Source organism: Ambystoma mexicanum, chromosome 13, assembly GCF_040938575.1.
Source record: "Ambystoma mexicanum isolate Mex_15411 chromosome 13, UKY_AmexF1_1, whole genome shotgun sequence".
Taxonomy (NCBI): Eukaryota; Metazoa; Chordata; class Amphibia; order Caudata; family Ambystomatidae; genus Ambystoma; species Ambystoma mexicanum.
Window position 1 is genome coordinate 543,804,507 of NC_090938.1, and position 20,727 is coordinate 543,825,233.

General features: G+C 47.1%; 1 protein-coding gene across 4 annotated transcripts in view; it reads right to left on the reverse strand.

The window, feature by feature from the left end:
- Positions 1 to 20,727, reverse strand: part of GRN (granulin precursor) — a 906,558-nt gene that overhangs the window by 687,676 nt on the left and 198,155 nt on the right. For all 4 annotated transcript variants that reach the window (XM_069634286.1, XM_069634284.1, XM_069634287.1 and 1 more), the window contains exon 2: positions 15,248 to 15,391. In XM_069634286.1, coding sequence (XP_069490387.1) covers positions 15,248 to 15,391 — 144 coding nt within the window. The remainder of the gene's footprint in view (positions 1 to 15,247; positions 15,392 to 20,727) is intronic.

Here is a 20,727-nt window from a genome sequence, read left to right on the forward strand (position 1 = left end):
CTAGGTTATGGCCTACAGAGATTGATGCTCGCCGCTTTGGGTGATCCAAAACATATATGAGTTCAAGTTTCTACATACTATTGAAAAACACTTTTACAAATAGAGGTTACACGTTTGGTCAACATCTTTCTCCGTGGTTATAGCAGCATTAGTCCAGACCTGGAGGGATATCATATAACGTTACATTTTTATGGTTCATTCACATTTTAAACAGAGGTAGTTCCTTAATACCAATACTTCAATTATTTTCTACCTTCTTCAGATAGTGATGCTTCAGCTTTTTTTTTTCCGTTGCCCCGGCCTTGCGGTCCGGGTCATACGGGGTGCAATATCACATTGTTACTAATATAATGTTGCCGGGTTGGCATCTCGGGTTTAGCTCATCTCCGACTTTCTCATGGGAACGCGCTCGCAGCGGATCTGCCAGGGCTGCTGAGGCGGCAGAGATGCATGAAAGGCCCTCCAAAGGTGGGGGCCTCGTTACAGTGTGCTGAACTCACACCATGTTTGCTGTGCAAGATGGCGTCTAGGCCTGACTTAATTTTTCGGTAAATGCAAAGACAGGGTGCGTGTGGGCAATGTCGTCGGCGGGTGAACCCTCCTCCACCTGGGCCCGGGTGGCATGAGGGTGCGCCCATCGACCCATGGTCCTCACCTGGGGAGGGAGCTGTAGGTGAGGAGGGCCTCGTGGCCATTCCTCCCCTACATTTCCCCCCTTTCGTTACTTAAAGTAACGAATTTCTTTAGCTCTTCTAATCTTCTACATTCTTGTTCCTCTAACACTGCACCATCCCATGCAGGGGTTCCTTTTATAGGCATCCATGCTCTGCACACCCCCCTTAAGCTCTCACCTCTCCTAGCATACTCGTCTGGTGTACATGTCAAATATATACAGTCGCCAGTTTCTTCCAGATCTACCCAGACCTCCTCATACCATTCCAGTTCTACGTCTCGTGGTTCTTTAATCGTGGTGTGCCATAGCTTATCCACTATGTACTTGTCACGGCACATAGGCACTAACTGGTACCTGGGGGTGTTGTCTGTTCCTGTCTGCACATGTACTTCTTGTGTTGCTTTAATTGTACCACCGGAGTTGCCCATTGTCACCATCATCATTGCACCGTTAGGAACTGCATTAGCACAACATCGGAGGCCCACCTGGCACAGGCAGAACATCACAAGGACGACCACCACTATTGGTATCAGGAACTTCATTGTCACTCCAAGCCATGAGGGAACCCAAGAGAAGATATTGTCGAACCACGAGCTATCCTCAGCTCCACCTTCCATTTTCATCTTCTCGCCCAGGTTATGTACTGCTTCAATAACGTGGGACAGGGACCCATTTTCTGCGTCTTCGGAAGGTACGAACGTGCAGCACGCGCTTCCTATTTTTCGGCAAACACCTCCATCGATTGCTGTTAACAGGTCTAGAACATACCTGTTCTGCATGGTCATTAATCGCAGAGCTCGTAGTTCCACCTTTATTATGTTAAACCCTTCTTCAGTGTCATTGGCCAACTGGATCAGTTCCCACCGTGTGATCTGGAGCCATTTTGCATTTGCTCTTGCTTGGACACTTGATACTAGCGAAGCAAAGAAGGTTTCCACGGAGCTGAACAGGCGATACTTGTCTGGGATCTGTGCCAGTAAATCAGATGATGCTTGTGATATGTAGTTCGAGGCTCGCTTGTTCCTTGAGAGCTCTTCTCCTTTCCCTCCGGAGGACAGGACATAAAGGTGCGCTTGTGTAGTTGGAGACGCTGCATTCTGGTTCAAGCCTCCGTTCACCATGTTACTTCTGTCAATATGGCTTTCGGGAATCACCATTAGTGTTGAATGCAAAGTGGCCATTGAGCAGCTACCACTCCATGATTGGGGAAGGTGCAGGTACGCCTTGTTTCCGCATACCCAGTAGGTGTCCATTAGTGCTGCTGTTCCCTTTTTCATATCTGGGATGGTGAGAGTTTTGTTACAGTTCTTATTCATTCCCATTGCCATTTTTCCTTCTCCCTTGAAACATAGTTCGTTTTGTATTTCACTTTGTAGCTTGAAGGGTTTCTCCATCGCTGTTACCCATGTTAGTTTAGGGATGTGTTCCTTCCATATTGGCAAGCACGTTCTTTCCATCCACCGCAACTTGTCCGGTTGGACACCTTTCAATGCTTCTGCCTTGCACAGCACTTCTTCATCTTTCCATTTGTTTTCGGAAAACAGTGTCCCTTGTATTGCAAAGAAAGGTTCTTTAAGACAGATCACTCCAGACGCTTGCGAATAGCACGTTTTGTTGCTCTGTAACATTCTGAAAGAGACATCGTGTGCTTGGAAAGTGTTCTTTATTTTACACAGCGTGAGATGAAGGAGACATTGGGCATCCACAATGGGCAATTCTCGTGGCAACAATACTTTAGGTGTGCCTGATGCATGGGGGATAAGTGAGCAGACATAACAGCTCTCATTGGTTGTTTGTCTGGCTGTTGTGCTCATATCTGCATACCATTTATTTGCTTGGTGAGGGTGTCGTGGGTCTTCCATTCTGTCTAACCCTAGGCCATAATACTCATCATACCCTTTTCCACCAGTCTCTCTTCTCCGCCTACTTTTCTCCCTTCTTCTGTACCTTCTCGTTATAGGAGGTGAAGAACCAGGCCCCCCTTCCTCCCTCCCACCCCCCTTTTCTAATTCTTCATATAGGAACTTGTGTTCTGTCATCATAATCACTTTTCCATCTTCTTTAATAAACAAGAGATCATTGTTTGAAATTGGGGCGGGAGGGATCGTGTGGTTGTTGTATGTTCCAGGTTGGGACATTGTGTCATTATTTACATTTTTGGTTCTTGATTGTGAGAGGACAGCAGTGGGTGGTGTAGTATAGTATCCCCACACAAAGTGTGATCCATCCCAGATCAAGAAATCACCTTCTTTGATACCTACAGTCGGAATTGTTTTTGTTCCAGGAGCAAGGGTGGTGTTGTTCCCCCCTCCCCCCTCGTTCATCTCGGTAGAGATGAACGCTATAATCCAGTGTAATACCAGACAAAACATTGAGATGAAGAACACAATAGCACACATTGATAAACCACATTCAAATGAATATGTTAATCTAGCCACTAACATTTCTCTAAATCTAATATATCTATTAGTTGCAGGCTGCCCGTTCGATGCCATGGTAAATCCTGTTTGAGACACAAAAGTTTATTAAATACAAACATGTGAGCATTTCCATATTGCAACGTTTCAGTGATAAAATATAGGGTTGGGTTAGGAAGGGGGTTTGTTGACAGACAAGGTAGCTTTCAGTCATCATTATTCGTACCTCACTATATATATATATAATAAAAAAAAACATGACATTTTAAACACGACAATAATAAAAATATCTTAAAGAGCACACAAAGGGAAAAAAAAGTACCCCACGCAAAACGTTTAAAATTGTAAAAAAGAAAATTTACATATACATGTGTACATGTTTTAGTCCAGGACATTTGCTGCGCGCTAATTGTGTTCACTGTTCATCTCATGAAGCACACAAAATTCCACTCATTCATTCCGCACAACTTCATCGTCCGCTGTTGTCTGTGCCTCATCCTGCACCTCACTCTCCGCAGCGCTGTAAGCTTTACGTACATCTGTCAAATGCACCCAATATCGCAGGCCCTTAACCTTTACTGCTGTAGGCGTGCAAAACACTACCTCATAGGGGCCATGGAAACGTGGTGCGTTCCACCTCCGCACAAAACTTCTAACATATATAAGGTCACCAGGCATTAGCTGTAGTGGTTTTTCAGGCAACCTGGTTGGTTCAGTCGCGTTCCCCTCCTCTCTTGTCGAGGGTGGGGCTAGTTGCTTTGCAATTACGCGCGCTGCCCGTGTCAGTTTTCGCAGGTATTCTGTGAACTCCTCCCCCAATATAGCTGCGCTTCTGTGTGCATCAGAACGCTCACGGAGAGGCGAATGCGCTGTGTGCATTCTTCTTCCCGTGACTATCTCGTGCGGGGACAAATGGTGATCCTTACTTGGCTGGTTTCGTAGTTCAAACAAGGCCAAAGGCAGGCAGTACATCCAAGTCTTTTTAAGGGAAAAACAAAGTTTTGATAATCTGCTTTTTAACAGGCCGTTTATCTTTTCTACGACACCATTACTTTGAGGATGATAAATCGAACATAATTTGTGCTTTATTCCCAATAATGTAGTCACTTCTTTAAAGAGTTCATTAACAAAATGCGTCCCGTTGTCTGAGCGAATAACGTCGCAAATTCCCCAGCGCGGAAACACTTCCCGCACTAGGAACTTCGCGGCGCCCTTCGCGTCAGGGCGGGCACAAGGGCCTGCCTCCACCCACCTTGAAAATGGACATACAACCACAATCATGTATCGAGCTCCGTTACACCTTTCTCCCATGTCTACATAATCAATGTGGAGTTCTCTGAATGGGCCACTTGGTTTTGGTATCGTACCCCTTAGTGTACGCAAGGTCATACCTGAGTTGTAAATTTGACATGTCGTGCATTCTAGGGCTAACCTCGTGACGTGTTCCTGGAGGCACGGTGCAAACCAATCTTCTTGTATCTCTGCCATTATGTGTTTCTTTGTGTTGTGTGCAGGAAAATGTAGTTGTTGAAATGCTATTTCTACCAGCGTAATTGGCATTACCACTTTTCCTGAACTCTCTTGTCGCCACAATAAATCAGTCGGTGATTTGCTGCATCCTCTCTTAGTCCACAGCAATTTTTCTTCTGCACTAGCTCCCTCTTGCAGCTCTATTATCTCCTGTGTGGACATCATGTTGTATCCTGTGGGGACCTCTTGGCTTGCTGTGTGGTGCAACATGTACTCTCCTACTTCACCTTTTTGTAGATATGAAGCTGCTTTGGCAGCGGCGTCTGCCGCCGCGTTCCCCAAAGATACAAAATCTGTATTTGTGGTATGGGCTTGACATTTTACGATGGCCACTGCCGTGGGGTCTTGCAGGGCCTCAATTAGTTCTTTCAATAATTCTGCATGCTGGACTGGCGTTCCGTCTGCTCGCCGAAACCCTCTCCGCCCCCACCGGGCCAACCCACCGTGAACTGTTGTTGTCATGTATGCTGAGTCTGTATATATGGTCACTGCGCACCCCTTGGCGGCATGCAATGCTTCTATTAGCGCTATTAGTTCTGCTGCTTGCGCTGAATAGTGTGATGGGAGGCGGTGTTGTACTAGTATCTCATATTCATCTTCCTCTAATCGTACCACTGCCATACCCACATGCTTTTCTCCTGTCTCCATGTCTATTGATGCTGACCCGTCCACAAAATACACCTCACCCTCGGTCAGGGCATTTTCAAAAATCACTGGATCCTCACTTTCGTCACCTGTGTATGTGGCGCAGTTGTGGTTTTGCATGTCCTCTACAGTGCATTCCTCTGTGATGAATGTGGCTGGGTTCACTGTTTTACATCTTACTATATGGATGTTAGCGCTGGACAGTATTATCTCATATGCTGTGGCGCGTTGTGTTGTCAATGTGCTCTTTGTTCGCTCTAATATTGCAAAAAGTGAGTGTTCCACAAACAGTGTCACCGGGCAGCCCATCACTATCGTGGCACTTTTTTCAATTGCGAACGCGGCTGCAGCTAGGGATTGCTCGCACGCGAAATGACCTTGCATTACTGCGTCTAGGGTGCCGCTATAGTAAGCGAGTGGTTTGTGCCCTAGAGATGTTTTCTGTGTCAATACTGCTGTCATCAGTGTTCCTTTGCAGTGTGAAAATAAGAAGAATTCGCGCCCATAATCTGGGTTTGCTAGTACTGGAGCGCTTGATATCAGCTCTTTTAGTGAGTTAAATGCTGTGTTCATCACCTCTGTCCATTCTATGTGTTTGTGTTCTTGTTGTGCTTCTTTCAGTGCCTGTAGCAGGGGCCTTGTGTACGCCGCATAGTCCAATATCCATGCTCGGCAATAGTTACACATACCCAGAAATTTCTGCATCTCTTTTACTGTTTTGGGCTCCCCAATTGTTCTAATCGCCTGTGCCCTGTCTGGTATAATTCGCTTTCCATCCTTTGATATCAACTGACCCAAATATAGGACCTCCGTCAGACAGTATTGTAACTTCCCCTTGTCCACCTTGTACCCCTTATTTGCCAATAATGTCAACAGTGTTATCGAGTCCTGTCTACACTCTTCCTCAGCCTGGGCACAAATCAATAAATCATCAACGTACTGGATCACTGTGCTTTCTACAGACAAATTCCCCAGATCTTCATGTAGTACCCTGTTAAATATGCTTGGGCTCTCGCAATATCCTTGTGGTAATCTGCAGTGTTCGAACCTCCTTCCTCCCAATGTAAATGCTGTCAAGTACCTGCTCTCTTCTGCCAAGGGAATCGAAAAGAATGCATTTTTTAAGTCAATTACTGTGAAGTGTGATGCTTTTTTTGGAATGTTGCACAGTATTGTCGCCGGGTTCGGGACTAGAGGGAACTCCTTCATTACCACATCGTTCAATGGGCGTAAATCTTGTATCATCCTCCATGAACCCCCCTTCGCTTTTTTGATTGGGTAAATGCATGTGTTGCATGGGGAGTTTGAGGGCACTATTATACCCTGTGCTAGCAGTGCTTCGATTGTCTCTCTAATCCCTTCTTCTGCTTCTCGCGACAGTGGATATTGTTTCACCCGGGGTAGTATTGTTCCCTGTTTTATTTTTATCACCACAGGCTGAACTTCATGTAGCAACCCTACATCGTGGGGGCCATTAGTCCATAAGTTAGCGGGTACTGAACTCATGTCTTCATCAAAAAATGTATGCGGTGCTCCTACTACCGCCATTAGTTCAACTTTAGTTTGTCTGGCTGTAACTACAATGTCGCAGGGCATTGCCAGTTCCATCACTACTTCACCATCTCCCTCAGTGTCAGAAAATAGCTCCTCGTCCGAGAGCTCTCTCAGCGGGATATTTGCATTTGTACACAATACTGTCCGCCACTCACACCCTTCCATGTCAATACCAATCACACATATTCTGTTTGCCGATACATGTATTGCATGCAAATCCAACGATAGTACTTCCCCAAGAGCAGTGTCAGGGCTTGCTATGGGACGAAAAAGGAATTCTGCTGGGATTCTCCACTCCACCCTTTTTAGTTCTGGTACTATGAGAGCCAATGTTCTCATACCTTCAACAAACATCTCCTCATTTCTTGGTACCCCTCTGATCTCTTTTATTATTGTGTGGCCGTGTATTACTGCTAATATACGGAGGGGGCATATACCTGGCGTTGAACATACGATGCCACTCCCTGTGAATGATATGGTCATGTTTAGTTTGCTCAAGAGATCTCTCCCCAATAAGTTGATGGGAGAGTTTTCATAGTACAGTAAGGGTGCTTTCACTGTTTTACCCCCCACGGTCACATCCAATACCTCTGTGTAAGGAACTTCAATTACAGCCCCAGAGAACCCCTGCGTCTCTAATGTTCTATTAGATAACGGGAACCGGCCCTCTCTAATGCATGATTTCTCCGCTCCCGAATCCACCATGAAAATAAATTGCTTGTCTCCTATCTGCGCTCCTATCAATGGTTCCTCTGATGCATTGTGGGTCGTAGACAGTACTGGACACGCAAGTGCTCTCTGTGGGCTGTCCTATGCGGGGTGTCTCATTGCCCCCCCCTGATCGAAAATGTTCCCCGAAACCACTGACACTCCACTGTAAGGTGCGGGGGCTGGTGCCCCATTAGCTACTGTGGCGAAAGTGTTACCAGGCGTGTAGTGCACATTGTCATTATTCTGTGGGCTGGTTTGTGTTCGATATTGATGTCCGTGTAGTTGTGCGTTATTCCTTTGTACTGCATTGTCTGGTTGCTGGTATTGTCCCATGGGGAGGCCGTAGGGGCTTCCTGGATGGGGGTGTCCATACTGTTCTATCTCTTGGAAACCGTTGTTCTGTCTGCTCCTACATTCCCTTGAGTAATGCCCCCATCTCCCGCAATTCCAACAGCTCCCTTGTGGACCTCTGGGACCCTGCCACCCATTTCCTCCCATTCCTCCATACCCTTGTCCTCCTCTTCGACCCCTGTACCCACCTCTTCCTCCTCTTGGGGCCCACTCTTGCCACGTTGGACCTCCGTTCTGCTCCTGCTCTGTCCACTGTCGTTGCCCTTGTCCTGCCCAATTCGCTGCTATTCTTCCTTGTATTGCTATTTGCCCCTCCTCTCCTTCCTCTCCCTCCCGTATGAGTGGGAGTCCCGCTACCGCTGCTGCGACCTTCACCAATTTTGATTGCACCAACTTCGCCTCATCCGCCAACCTTTTCTGTGCTACTTCCCTCTCTCTTTCTTTGATCCGTTTACAATGGTGTACTATTATGCTTTGGATCTCCGGCCAGCCTTTCGCCTCAACACCTGCTATTTTATCTAGTGCCTTTTGCACTTCCTTTGGGAGCCCTCTCTTAATGATGAAGTAAAATAGAGACGTGGATTGGTGCCAGGGCGTACCAGTTTCCGCTCTCCACATCTCCTGCACCCGGAGAATGTAATCCATAGCGTCCTCCCCGTCATTCATGGTACATTGCATTACTGACTGCAAATCAGGGGTATCTGGGAAGGTTTCCCGCAGTGCGTCCCACACCCTTGCTCGCACGGTGTTAAAAGAAGCCCCATCATGGCGATCACACTCTAAAGTTACAGCTGGAAAACCCGCTTTAGCCCACACTCTGTCTGCCTGATCCCCTACTGCGGACACTAGTAGGCTTTTCACATCGCCTACCGCCAGCGGTATACCCGCGGTATGTTTCTCAAATGCATATATCCACTTGCTTGCCCCTCCTGACAGCTGTGGTAGTAATTTCATTAAGTTAGCCTTGTCCATCTGAGCCCACGGTATATAGTTCGGCCTCCCACCTCCCCTGTGGAGTAATGGGAGTTGTAATTTCCCTTTTGCCGTTGCAGCTTCCTTTTCCTTAGTCACTGTTGACTCTAATGACGCCATCTTCCCCACCCTATTTCTTAGTCGTCCTATCCATTCATCTTCTATAGTCCCCAGTGAACATGCCCCATCTAGCTCCTCGCCTTCTCCTCCTACTGCCATGCTCAATCTATCACTCTCATCCCCCCCTCCTCTGACATCACATAACAAATCCTCTCTGATCCCTCTCTCTCGCGAGACATCACCAATGCTTCCTTCTGCTGTCCCTACTTCTATTATCCTGGTCGGTTCTTCCTCAATTCTGAACAGTATTTCCCCCTTTTTCCATCCTTCCTCAATTTGTCTGCTTTCGCTCGACGCTCTAGACGTGCGTCCAGATTGTGTGGGGGCGCATGCTGTGCGTTCACATATGTCTTTTATTCTTGAGAGCTCATCTCGTGCCACTGTAAGCCTCGACTCTAAGTCACTCGTTAACTTCTCTATGTCCACTCTCTGTGTGCCTCCCTGGGTGCGCTCTCTGGTGTTTTCGTATGGTGGGGGTGCAGTTGGTCTTTGTGGCGTACTGGTTGAAGGGGGAGGCACATAAATCGGGTCGCTATATCCTGCTGCAGGGGCTGGTTTAGGTAATATTGGGTACAACATAACCACTTCCGCAGGCTGTTCTGTACTTAACTGCTCCTTTTCCTCTCGCGGGATCATTAGTGGATTGTCTGTGGTGGAGGGTAAATCAATATTTGGAGCTGGAGCTTTGGGTGGGGGTACTTCCTCAAACAATCTCCAAAGATCTAATATCTCCTTCCTGTTCTGCCATTTTTTTCCCTTATACTTGAGGCGAATACATGTACATACCATATCAAGAACGCTTTTGTCAAAAGACCCTCCTTCTGGCCAAATCTGGGGCAACCCCTCCCCTTTCAATTCTGTTAACCATTGATCATGATATTTATTTATGCGTTCAGCATATCCCGGCAAGCTCTTGCAAATGTGTGACAAGGGAGTTTCAGCCCCCATCCTTTAAATCGCTAGCGCTACCACGTTCGCTTTCGTTGCTTTTTATCAGCTGTAAATATGCGTATGTATTCCTTTATGGCACAGACAAGAGCGGACCTCTTAAAATTATCACCCACCGTTATTCACTGCACAAATCTCTTCTCACTCACCATATCTCATCTCCTTCCCATTCCCAGGCACTCTTATGTGAGCTCACTTGTAATTGATCAAGTACTGGTTATGGCCACACTCTCTGACACCACCTCGCGGCCACCCGTTCGTCTCTCACACTCGTACGGTGCGCGCACCCTTCACAATGCTTTCCACTCACTCTTTTGTCTTTCTCCTCCCTTTCCTCCCTAGCCAGCTGTCCCTGTTTTCCTGCTACGGTTACTGTGTACACGTCTGTACGTGCCACTGCTGAGTCCCCACCTTTTAAGATGTTCTAACTTCTTTATACCCTTCTCATTTTCGCCCCCTACCCCGTGGAAATGGAAAAAGAAGAAATAGAGAGAGAGAGCACAATCACTAAAAATATTTCCGGTGTCTCCTTTTGCTAGACACCAATAACTTATTTCTCACTTCTTCATATATTCCCAGTACTAGTCTAGATAGCACTATGCGGCGCCGCCTTCCACCCCCTCTCGGAGCTAGGTTTCCGTCACTTCTACCACGTCACTTATTTCTTACTCCTAATGGCCATATGCAAAAGAAAGAATAAAGAAAGTTTCAAGACCCGTCTGTAGTAGACCCCCGATATTCTTCTCCTCTACCTGTCCCCGTTCTTTTATTCCCAATTCCCTTTCTTTTTCCCCTTAACGATCACTCGCACTCGGTACTCACGTGCCCGTCTTGAACCGATACTCTCCGAAACTGGGTCCGTCCAGGCGGCTTCACCGGTAACTCAACGGTCAGCCCCTGGCTCCGGCGAGCGGCACTCAAAGGGGATTTTTTTCCAATCGGGATCCCGTACCCTTTCTCATTGAGTGCGCACTTCTTATTGTGCCGGTCGCCGTTGGCGGGCGGCCTCCCGGAGACGGCTCACCGTGCGTATCCCTTCTCGACCGGAGATTCTCGTGCCACAAGGGGGTCGTTTAAGAAGGAGTTAGGAAAAATAGTTTGGAGATATCACGCTATCGGGGTCACCACTGAAAGGAAGCGCCCCCAATTCAGCACGATCCTCCCCGCAATGAGAGACAATAAGGGACTCTCCCGTAGTGGGAATAAGACCAGGACAGAGTGCGGGTGAGCGTAAGTGGGAGTTTATCCAAGGATAAGGCATGCAAAGAACTCTGCAACCTACGAGAGCGCTCTGCCTGACAATAGCAAAGACAGGCGTATTTCTAATACAAAAAACGTCATCAACACCTAAACACTATAGGGGGCACAAGTCAATTGGGATTGGGTGGTGTCGACTAACTATAGGTGTTGCTGCCGCGGGGTTGGTCTTGGCGGGACGACGTCACTGGTCAGCCTCGTGGGTTGGGTTGGGCCTGGCAGGCCGGCTTGAGGTCATCCGTACGGTGTTGATGTGCTGGGGCAGCCTGTGACAATGACGAATACCTTTCCTGTCTCATTTGCCCTAGGCCATGCACACTACAGTTATTCAGAAAATGACATTTACGTTCATTAATAAATCGCTTCACCAGCTTATCTTCTAAAATAAACACAACACATGAGGAATGCACCTCGTGAGAGGTCTGGTGGTTGTCGGTTGGGGTGAGATTTACCTGTGTCCTATTGACCGGTATTTTAGGTCACGGGACGGGGCTCTGGGACCTAGGCCAAGTGATACATGTCTGTCTGCTGCGTTAGGAGTTATTATATAGATGGGTCTCTGTGTCTTGTCCCAATGATGGGGGTCGTCCTTACACGGGGTCAGGATTCTTGGGGGGTTCGTGGGATTTATGAGGGGTGCTGGTAGATCAGTGGGTTCATCGGTGGGTTTATTACCGTGCTGTAAATAACACAGGTGGCGGGCTGTGGCCTTGGTTGCGGCGCCGGGGCCTCTGACTCTCTGAAGTAACGCCAGCTTGGTTGGGGGAGGTGAGGGAGCGCGGCACAAGTCTTAGCTTTTTTTATCTGGCAGGCTTGGTGGGGTGGGAGAGGGAATGACCTTGCATATACTCACAAAGGTATTTTCCTCGTGCGTTGCTGATCAGTGAAGGCAGGAGTTTTGTACTGTTCTGCCTTATTTTAACGTTATTCAGACACATATATAGATACACATTTCAATTTCGTTACACATTTCTTTAATATAGTCGGTTCCAGTACCTTTTCATTACCTAACATTATGTTCACTACATTGTGTGCGTATTGTATGTACATTAGACGTTATACGAGGGATATCTAGGTTATGGCCTACAGAGATTGATGCTCGCCGCTTTGGGTGATCCAAAACATATATGAGTTCAAGTTTCTACATACTATTGAAAAACACTTTTACAAATAGAGGTTACACGTTTGGTCAACATCTTTCTCCGTGGTTATAGCAGCATTAGTCCAGACCTGGAGGGATATCATATAACGTTACATTTTTATGGTTCATTCACATTTTAAACAGAGGTAGTTCCTTAATACCAATACTTCAATTATTTTCTACCTTCTTCAGATAGTGATGCTTCAGCTTTTTTTTTTCCGTTGCCCCGGCCTTGCGGTCCGGGTCATACGGGGTGCAATATCACATTGTTACTAATATAATGTTGCCGGGTTGGCATCTCGGGTTTAGCTCATCTCCGACTTTCTCATGGGAACGCGCTCGCAGCGGATCTGCCAGGGCTGCTGAGGCGGCAGAGATGCATGAAAGGCCCTCCAAAGGTGGGGGCCTCGTTACAGTGTGCTGAACTCACACCATGTTTGCTGTGCAAGATGGCGTCTAGGCCTGACTTAATTTTTCGGTAAATGCAAAGACAGGGTGCGTGTGGGCAATGTCGTCGGCGGGTGAACCCTCCTCCACCTGGGCCCGGGTGGCATGAGGGTGCGCCCATCGACCCATGGTCCTCACCTGGGGAGGGAGCTGTAGGTGAGGAGGGCCTCGTGGCCATTCCTCCCCTACATCCGTCACCGACATCTTGGACCCACACTCCCCGCACTTCGTGAAGCCCGGATGCGGGGTCGAAGACGAAATAGAAGACATCTTCACACGAAGGATTTTCACAAAAACAAACAGGTTCGAAGAACCGAGAAGAACAGAACTCCAAAGAGTCGAGGCGTTAACCGAGATTCACGAAGCAACACGTTCGCGGAAAAAAACGGAACTGAGGCTACGGGCGTCGTGCGTCCTACTTATCACATCGGATGACGTCAGGAGGTCCTCGACGACGGCGCATCGACGCAGAAGCCGAAAAAAGTTTCAGAAGCAGCACAGCTGTGGTGATTACATGTCATAGATATGGAATACGTCGGAGGACCCAATCCCCTCGAAGGTATGGTATGGTATGGTCCCATGCTTATTAAGCGTGAAGCGCATCACGTCAGCAAGGAGTCAAGGTGCTGGAAACAAGTAGCCCAATAAACCCTGCCCCCAAAGTCAAAAGCAGACAAGACCTACCCCCCCCCACCCACGGACCACCGTCTATCCAACACAGAGGGATGAAAAAGGCCTTTAATTTATGACTAAACTCTAGATGCACTCCAGACCACCCCCCCCCGCAGATTCGTTGGTAAAGAATTCCACAGCTGTGCCACCTGACCAAAGGAAGAGCACCCTCCCCACTTCACCCATCTACTTTCAGTTCCCTCTTTTAGATTGGAGGAAGCGGATCACAAGCATCTGCCTGCGGCATAACGGAGGAGTTTAGAGGTGCTAAAGTTGGCTGATTAACCATACAGTGCACAGGGTCTGAAACGCAATTTGTTTTTCCAACGGCAGTCAGTGCAGAGCACGCAAGCTGGGAGAGATGCTCTCTATGACCAGCTTTCACCAACACTGTAGCGGCTGCATTACCTGTGAAGTCAACCAATAGCCAGCCACCTTTGGTGACCTAAGGTATACGGCATTGGACTAGTCAATCTGACTATAATTCAAGGCATTGACTATTTGAATTTTATGCAAGAATCCAAAGAATTCCAGGTGTGTGAGACCGCAGACAAAAACTCGAAACTTGAGAAATCTGGCTATCCAACTGTTTTGAAGAGTCATGCCAGAAACCCAGGTTCCTAGCTTTTTGCAAAGATGGAGAACAATATCCTAAAGAGGGGGGAAGAATTTGGACACCCATTCAATCACTTCAGCTAGAGCATACATACCAATACGTGGGCTGACAGTATAGGCACAACACATCAGCAGCTCAGTCTTTTGAACCTTAAACTTGAGCCTGTTAGGACACTTCAACAAGCTAACCTGCTCCAGACAAGATTTGAACAGATTGCCAACTTGCGCCTCATCCTGACAGATAAGAGTAGCAGAGTATCATCGGCATAAATATAAAAACCAACTCCAGCCAACCTCAGTAAGGGAGCCAATGGTCTCGTGTATAGGTTAAACAGCAACTGGATTAGGGACGAGCCCCGTGGAGCTCCCTAAGAAATTGGTTTTGCACTAGATTCAAAAGCAGAACAGACTACTGCTTCTGACCAGCCAGATAGAAATGAGGCAAGCCACTTTAGGGCATTCTCTCACCCCAGACCACTTAACCTGGACAGAATACTATTATCTACTGTGTCAAATGCGACAGATTAATCCAATAAATTAGTTAATCGGCACCACCCCTAGTCAATTGCCCATCTTCATTAGTCTACGGATGCCAGAACCACCAGTTCTGTGCTATATCCCGGTCTAAAACCTGCCTGAGCCATATCCAGCCACCCATGTGCCTCTGCATGCACTTGTAATAGTTCTGTAGCCAGACTCATTATCTTAACATAAGGCAGAAGGGAGATGGGTCTGTAATTTGTGCGGCAGGAACGATTTAATGAACATGTGTTAAATAAAGGTGACTTCTTTATTGTGGACTATTAGTTGCATCTTGCTGGTGCAAGTCATTTCCTAGTTAAACTCTTTAGGTTGTGCCTCGTAGCTTGAAAGTGCAGTACGTTTTGAGTAATCTTACATGGCTATGAGAACATAATGCACTTGTGTTTCAATATTCATGTCGAGGTGTATTAAGAGCTGGAACTACTTAGTAGTTGCTCATTTAAAAACAAAGATTGTATAATTTATAAATCTAGTGAGACATTCAATGAACACTTGTCTGCATATCACATGCATTACCAGCACCCTTGGGATAATAATGTATATAATAAGCTACAGATGGTGACCCATACAATCAGTGCTGATTCGGTCGACATTGTAAAAGACTAACCAACCAGTTGAACCAAATGCATCTGTAGAGTAAATCCTACTTACCAGCAAGAATGGGCAGCAGCCATATCTTCCTCCGGGCAATTGACAGCAGCTAGTACCTTGAAAGCAAATCTGCCCATCGGGACACTGCACTGCTGTCCCCAGACCAGCCAGGGACAGACACAGCACCAAGGACGACCACATGACCTGGGTAAGAGAAGCAAAAAAACACATCACAGCCAGTCCAGTAATCTGCACCCAGGCTCCATGAAAAACGATGAACCCTAGGAGGTGCCATCACCATTTGTTCATATCAACACTGGCCTCCATCCCAAAACCCATGCCCGCCATTACAGGAAGAAAGCAAAAAAAGGACCCCAAAAGGTAGAAACAATGCTACATCAATTCTCAACACTACCAACACTCTGACCAGCAAAGCAAATGCCTGCAAATCACCAGCTATGGTGCTCATTGGTTGAACACAGCTAACCTAGCAACAGCCTTCGAAAGACAAAGGACTGGCCATTTCCACCCTTCCAGTGAAAGTCAAATTCCACATAGAAACAGGGAGGCCAGTGGGGATTCGGAGGGGTGAATGAATCATGGTTATGCTTTAGAAATCATGTGATCCTTTTTCGTTTGAGAAAAATGGCACTGCAAGATTCAGAATGCTGAGGGGATGTAGGTCTAATTACAAATTATGGTAGACATTCCAACTGGTCAATAGAAACTGATCACCAGTGTAAACTGCTCGACATGTTCTAAAAATATACATGTGGTTATCAATCACTACCGAGTGGACATGTAATTGTAATAGGTTAAGTCACATTTACAAGCATAAATACATCTAAAATTACAACTTAGAGTTAAATATACAATTAAGCTGTTTTAAAAAGTTAAATTACAGAAAATATGGATTAGCTTAAATAAGTCCAACACCTCCTCGACCAGCCCCGCCCCCCCCAAAGTGCACCAACATGTCCCCCAACTCCATCCCACTGCAGCCCTTTTGGCCAGGGGTAAAATAGGACCTTCTGGCTAGTCTTATCGTGCCCACCCCATCGCACTGCCCCCACCCCCTTAACACTCAATTTAATTCCCTACTATGACCTCTGCTAGAGCCACACAGGCCCCGTCCTGTTTTGATTTTGCTTCAGCCAGTCCATTATCAGAGTTCCCCCGAACCCCTTTTTCTTTCTCTCGCCCGCTTCATCAGAACCTGCCCTCTTTACTCCTTGTTCTAGCCAGTTCCCAGCACAATTCATAAAACGGTTAAGTCAATGTGGCAGTAAGTGCAGTTCTATTAACACATGTCTACTGCTATGCAATGTCCATCAATTTGTAATGACAATAAAAAAGGACTGCCAACCGATGATGCAGTGAGATTCTAGAGTACTGAGGGATTACCAAGGGGGGGTGGGGGCTGGGGGGGGGGGGGGTTAGGCCATTACGATATACAATAACGCAGAAGAAACTCAAATCTCATTGTTGTCTCCAACTGCCAAGGTTTGTGGCGGTTAGGTGACTAGCAATGGTTCCACATTTCTAATGAATTTGCCAACTCAAGTATAGTAAACTTCCTGTAGGAAAAATAAGTCCAGTTTTATCAGGATTTAACAGCCAACTGTTAACAGGAAAACTATATAAAAGGTGCACCAACTAGTTGGAACAAGTTACTTACCTATAATTGTTCCCCAGCGTGGGTCTTACATGGATTCACATGCTATTAATGCTCCCAGTCACCAGACTGGGAATCCCAGTAATATATAACAGTTTAGCTTTAAGCCAACAACTGCATTGTCATTTGTATAGCCTATTGCTGTCACTTTGGGTCATAATGCCCCAGCCAATGACATTTGTCCTCCTTCGGTCCACCCCTAGTGGCCATCTTTAGATTTGGTAGCACACATAAAGTGGCAGTAGGAACCAAGGAGAGCCATAGAGCGAGCGGAGGGAGGAGGGAGGGTTTGCATGTGAATCCATGCAAGACCCCATGCTGGAGAAGGAACAAGTTAATTACCTGTAACTCTTGTTCCGCGGCGTGGGTCTTGCATGCATTCACATGCTTTGAATAAGATTACACAGCAGTACACTTAACAACCCTGGGAGGTGGCAATGCTCACCAGAAGCAATACAGTTAACCCTGGAACAGACTCACCTCATGCAAACAGGTTGCAGCACTGCTTGTCTGACTCCTCCCTAGAATCCCCATTGACAGTTGAATCTTGTGCAGGTGTCGTTAGACCGCCATATAGCAGCCCTGCAGATATCCAGCAGGGCAATACCAGAGAGTAACACTGTCGTTGATGCGATTGCTCTGGTGGAATGCACCCTCATTCTGCCCGACAGCCGATGAGCCATTTGGAGATGAACACCTGAGATAGGGACTTCCCCCATGTTCTACAGGTCCAAAGTTTACTAAAAGCTGGAAGCGTTTTGAAAGTCCTTCAATGTGCCCAACATAGACCTTCAATGCACGTGCCACATCGAGCAAATCAAGGATCTTTCAGAAAGCAAAGAAGGTTTGCAAAGAAAACTGGCAGTACCAAAGGCGTGTTCAAATGAAAGTCTGATGGAACCTTCGGCATGAAGGATGGATGAGTCCTTACAACCACTTTCGCTGGATGGAATGACAAATATGGAGGCTTACATGTGAGCCTGTAGTTCGCCAATCCTCCTGGTAGAGGTGATCGCGATTAGGAAAGTGGTTTTCCAAGAAAGAAACTTCAAAAGGAGCACGATGTATAGGCTCACACAGCGGCCCCATGAGCTTGGAGAGTACCACATAAGGCCCCCACGCCAAAGCAGTGGCCTTCACTGGTGGAAAAGTCCTGAAGAGGCACTTGAAGTCTTTGATGCGTCTATCCAACCACAGGGAGAGCTTGCTGGGAGTCTGGTTGTACCGGCAGAAGGTGGCCAGGTGTACCTCGATTGATGCATCGGCAAGACCAGCCTTGACAAGTGAGAGCAAGTATGGAAGAAGCAGAGGCCCTGTGACCGGCACCACAATGTAAAACTGTTTGTGTTTGTAACAGGCAGTGTTGTTGGAGCCCTGGCCTTAGCCAGAATGTTTTTGCATTCCAATGGCAGGGAGTAGTGTCCAAACTCCAAGACTGAAGGAGCAAGGCCGCTAGGCTCAGGCGCTGGATCGTGGTGTAGGATGGAGCCTCATTGCCCGGAGAGCAGCTCTGGAGCATAAACAGTCTGAATGCTGGACCCACCGAAAGGTGAAAGATCTGGGTACCAGATCTTTCTGGGGCACGCCAGTGCAATGATCATCTTAAAGCAGGATAGTTTTGAGTGCGTTGATCAAACATAGCAGAAACATTTTTGGTGGGAATGTGTACAGGAATCAACCTTCCCATGGAATAGAGAAAGCGTCCCCCAGACTTCTCGCTTAATGGAACCTGCTGACAAATCACCAGCACTTGGTGTCGGTTGCTGTTACAAACGTGTCGATCTGAGGGAGACACCCTTTGCTGAAGATTCAAGACACCTGAGCTTGCTGGAGCTCAGACTTGTGGCAGGACCGCAGCTCCCTGCTGAGAGTCAGCGATGGCGTTTTGAATGCCTGCCAAGTGGAACGTGGCAAGAAACATCCGTTGAACAATGGCCCAGCGCCATGGTTTATGTGCCCCCAGGTAGAGGATGCGTATTGCGTCCCGCCCTTCTTGATGTAATACATGGTAGTTGTCTCTAAAGATTCTGGACCTACTTGACTGTATGTTGAGGCTTGCAAGACTTCAGAGCCCAGAAAACTGCCTGCAGTTCCAGGATGTTGATATGCAAAGTTTACTCTTCCGGGAGCTATAGCCCCCAGGCGTATACTTGGCCCGTGTGGGTGCCTCAACCCTCCAGAGTGGCGCTAGTAGTGGCCATTTTCTGATGCGCTAGGGTCCTGAAGGCAGCCCCCCCTTCGAGATGTGAAGGCAAATTGACCACCACCTCAGAGGTTTGCTGAACGCTTGATTGGGGACCATCTTGTTCCATGAGCCAGAGACCTGCTTTCACCTGGCATCCAGGAACTCTTGCTCAAGTGCATACTGCAATGAGAAACAATATGGCTGCAGGAAGACATCACCCCCCCCCCCCCCCCCCCCCCCAACAGGGATTTGATAGACCAGACTGCTGCCACTTGATAGCCCTTGGACCTTTCCTAGGATGGTATGCATTTTTCCTTCCAATGGGGTCGCCAGGCATGAGACTTGAGTCGGCCCATCAGGAACAGTGAGTCTTGGGCCGACACCATGCAGGATTTGGGATAGTTTATGGAGAATCCCAGAGGTTAGAGTCTGGCCTGTCTCTGCTATATGTTGCACTGCCTGGGCGTGAGAACGAGACCGGACCACCCAATCCTCCAGGTTGGGGTAGACATGCACTCCTAGAGAGGAGCAGTTGCATGCCTTTGCAGGAAGCTCTGCTTCCCCTACCTGCCATATGTTGGAGACCTGAGATTGTGCCAATACTGCAGCAAGTGTTTGAGAGAAGATACCCACTGAGACAGCCTACCGAATGTATACCCGAAGGCATGACAACTTGAGGGAGGAACTCCCTGAAGGAATACGAGAAGGAGCAGAGAAAAGCTAGTGACATCATAAGAGTATGTACAACGTTCTGAGATACTGGCTGAATAAGATGTATAGATCCCGAAGAGCCTAATGATGAAGTAAAGAATCAAGTTAACTTTTGAATACGAAAAAAAGGAGATTGCATGTGCACAAAGTGCTGCAGAAAATCAACTGTTCAATAACTGTTCAGATGCTGAAACGCAAGTAGACCAAATCGTCATAGAAACTGGCTATATGTAGTGAATAGAAAGCAGGTGAAGATGCCATTATATAGGAGCTAGACATTGGTATCATGAATTTATTAAGTCAAGACTGAAGCAGCCACAGCCAGCTATCAATTACTGGAAAGGCACGAACGTGCGAAGAATGAATCATCCCTTGTTAAGGTGCGAACAAACACCAAGAGTGCCAAGTTTAATTCGTTTAAAGCATTTAAAACCTGCAAAAAGGACCAAATCGTTGTCTCCTGTCACATGAGCCAAGATTGAAAATAGAGTTTGGACTTGGAGTCCCAGAACACGATAGTGAGTGCTCTCACTCCCATGTATTCTTAAGACAAGGATACTTTTGCAAGGCCAAGTTCAAAGAATATTCATGGGCGATGAGGGATGCAGGACTAATTGGGTGGGAGGTACTGTCATGCCCCATCTCCTTGCACCTGGGTCTGGGCTTATGTGCTGCTAAATGAACCGAATGTTTCAGACCGCGCACAAGCGTGCCAACCAATTGTAGTGGTCCATATAACCAAAGACCTTCTAGTTTGAAAACCAATGACAAGGTGTGCATCTAATGTTTCTAAAAATGACGTTTTAGAGGTAGGCATATGTGGCCCACCTCACATTGGGCAGCCAATCACAATCCTAGCTCCTATAGAAAATATACTTTGATGTTCCCCTTAAGTCAATCCCGACCCTTAGTAGGTTTTTCATCATTGCCACGTAGTATGACGTCACCTATGACAGTTTGGGTATAAAA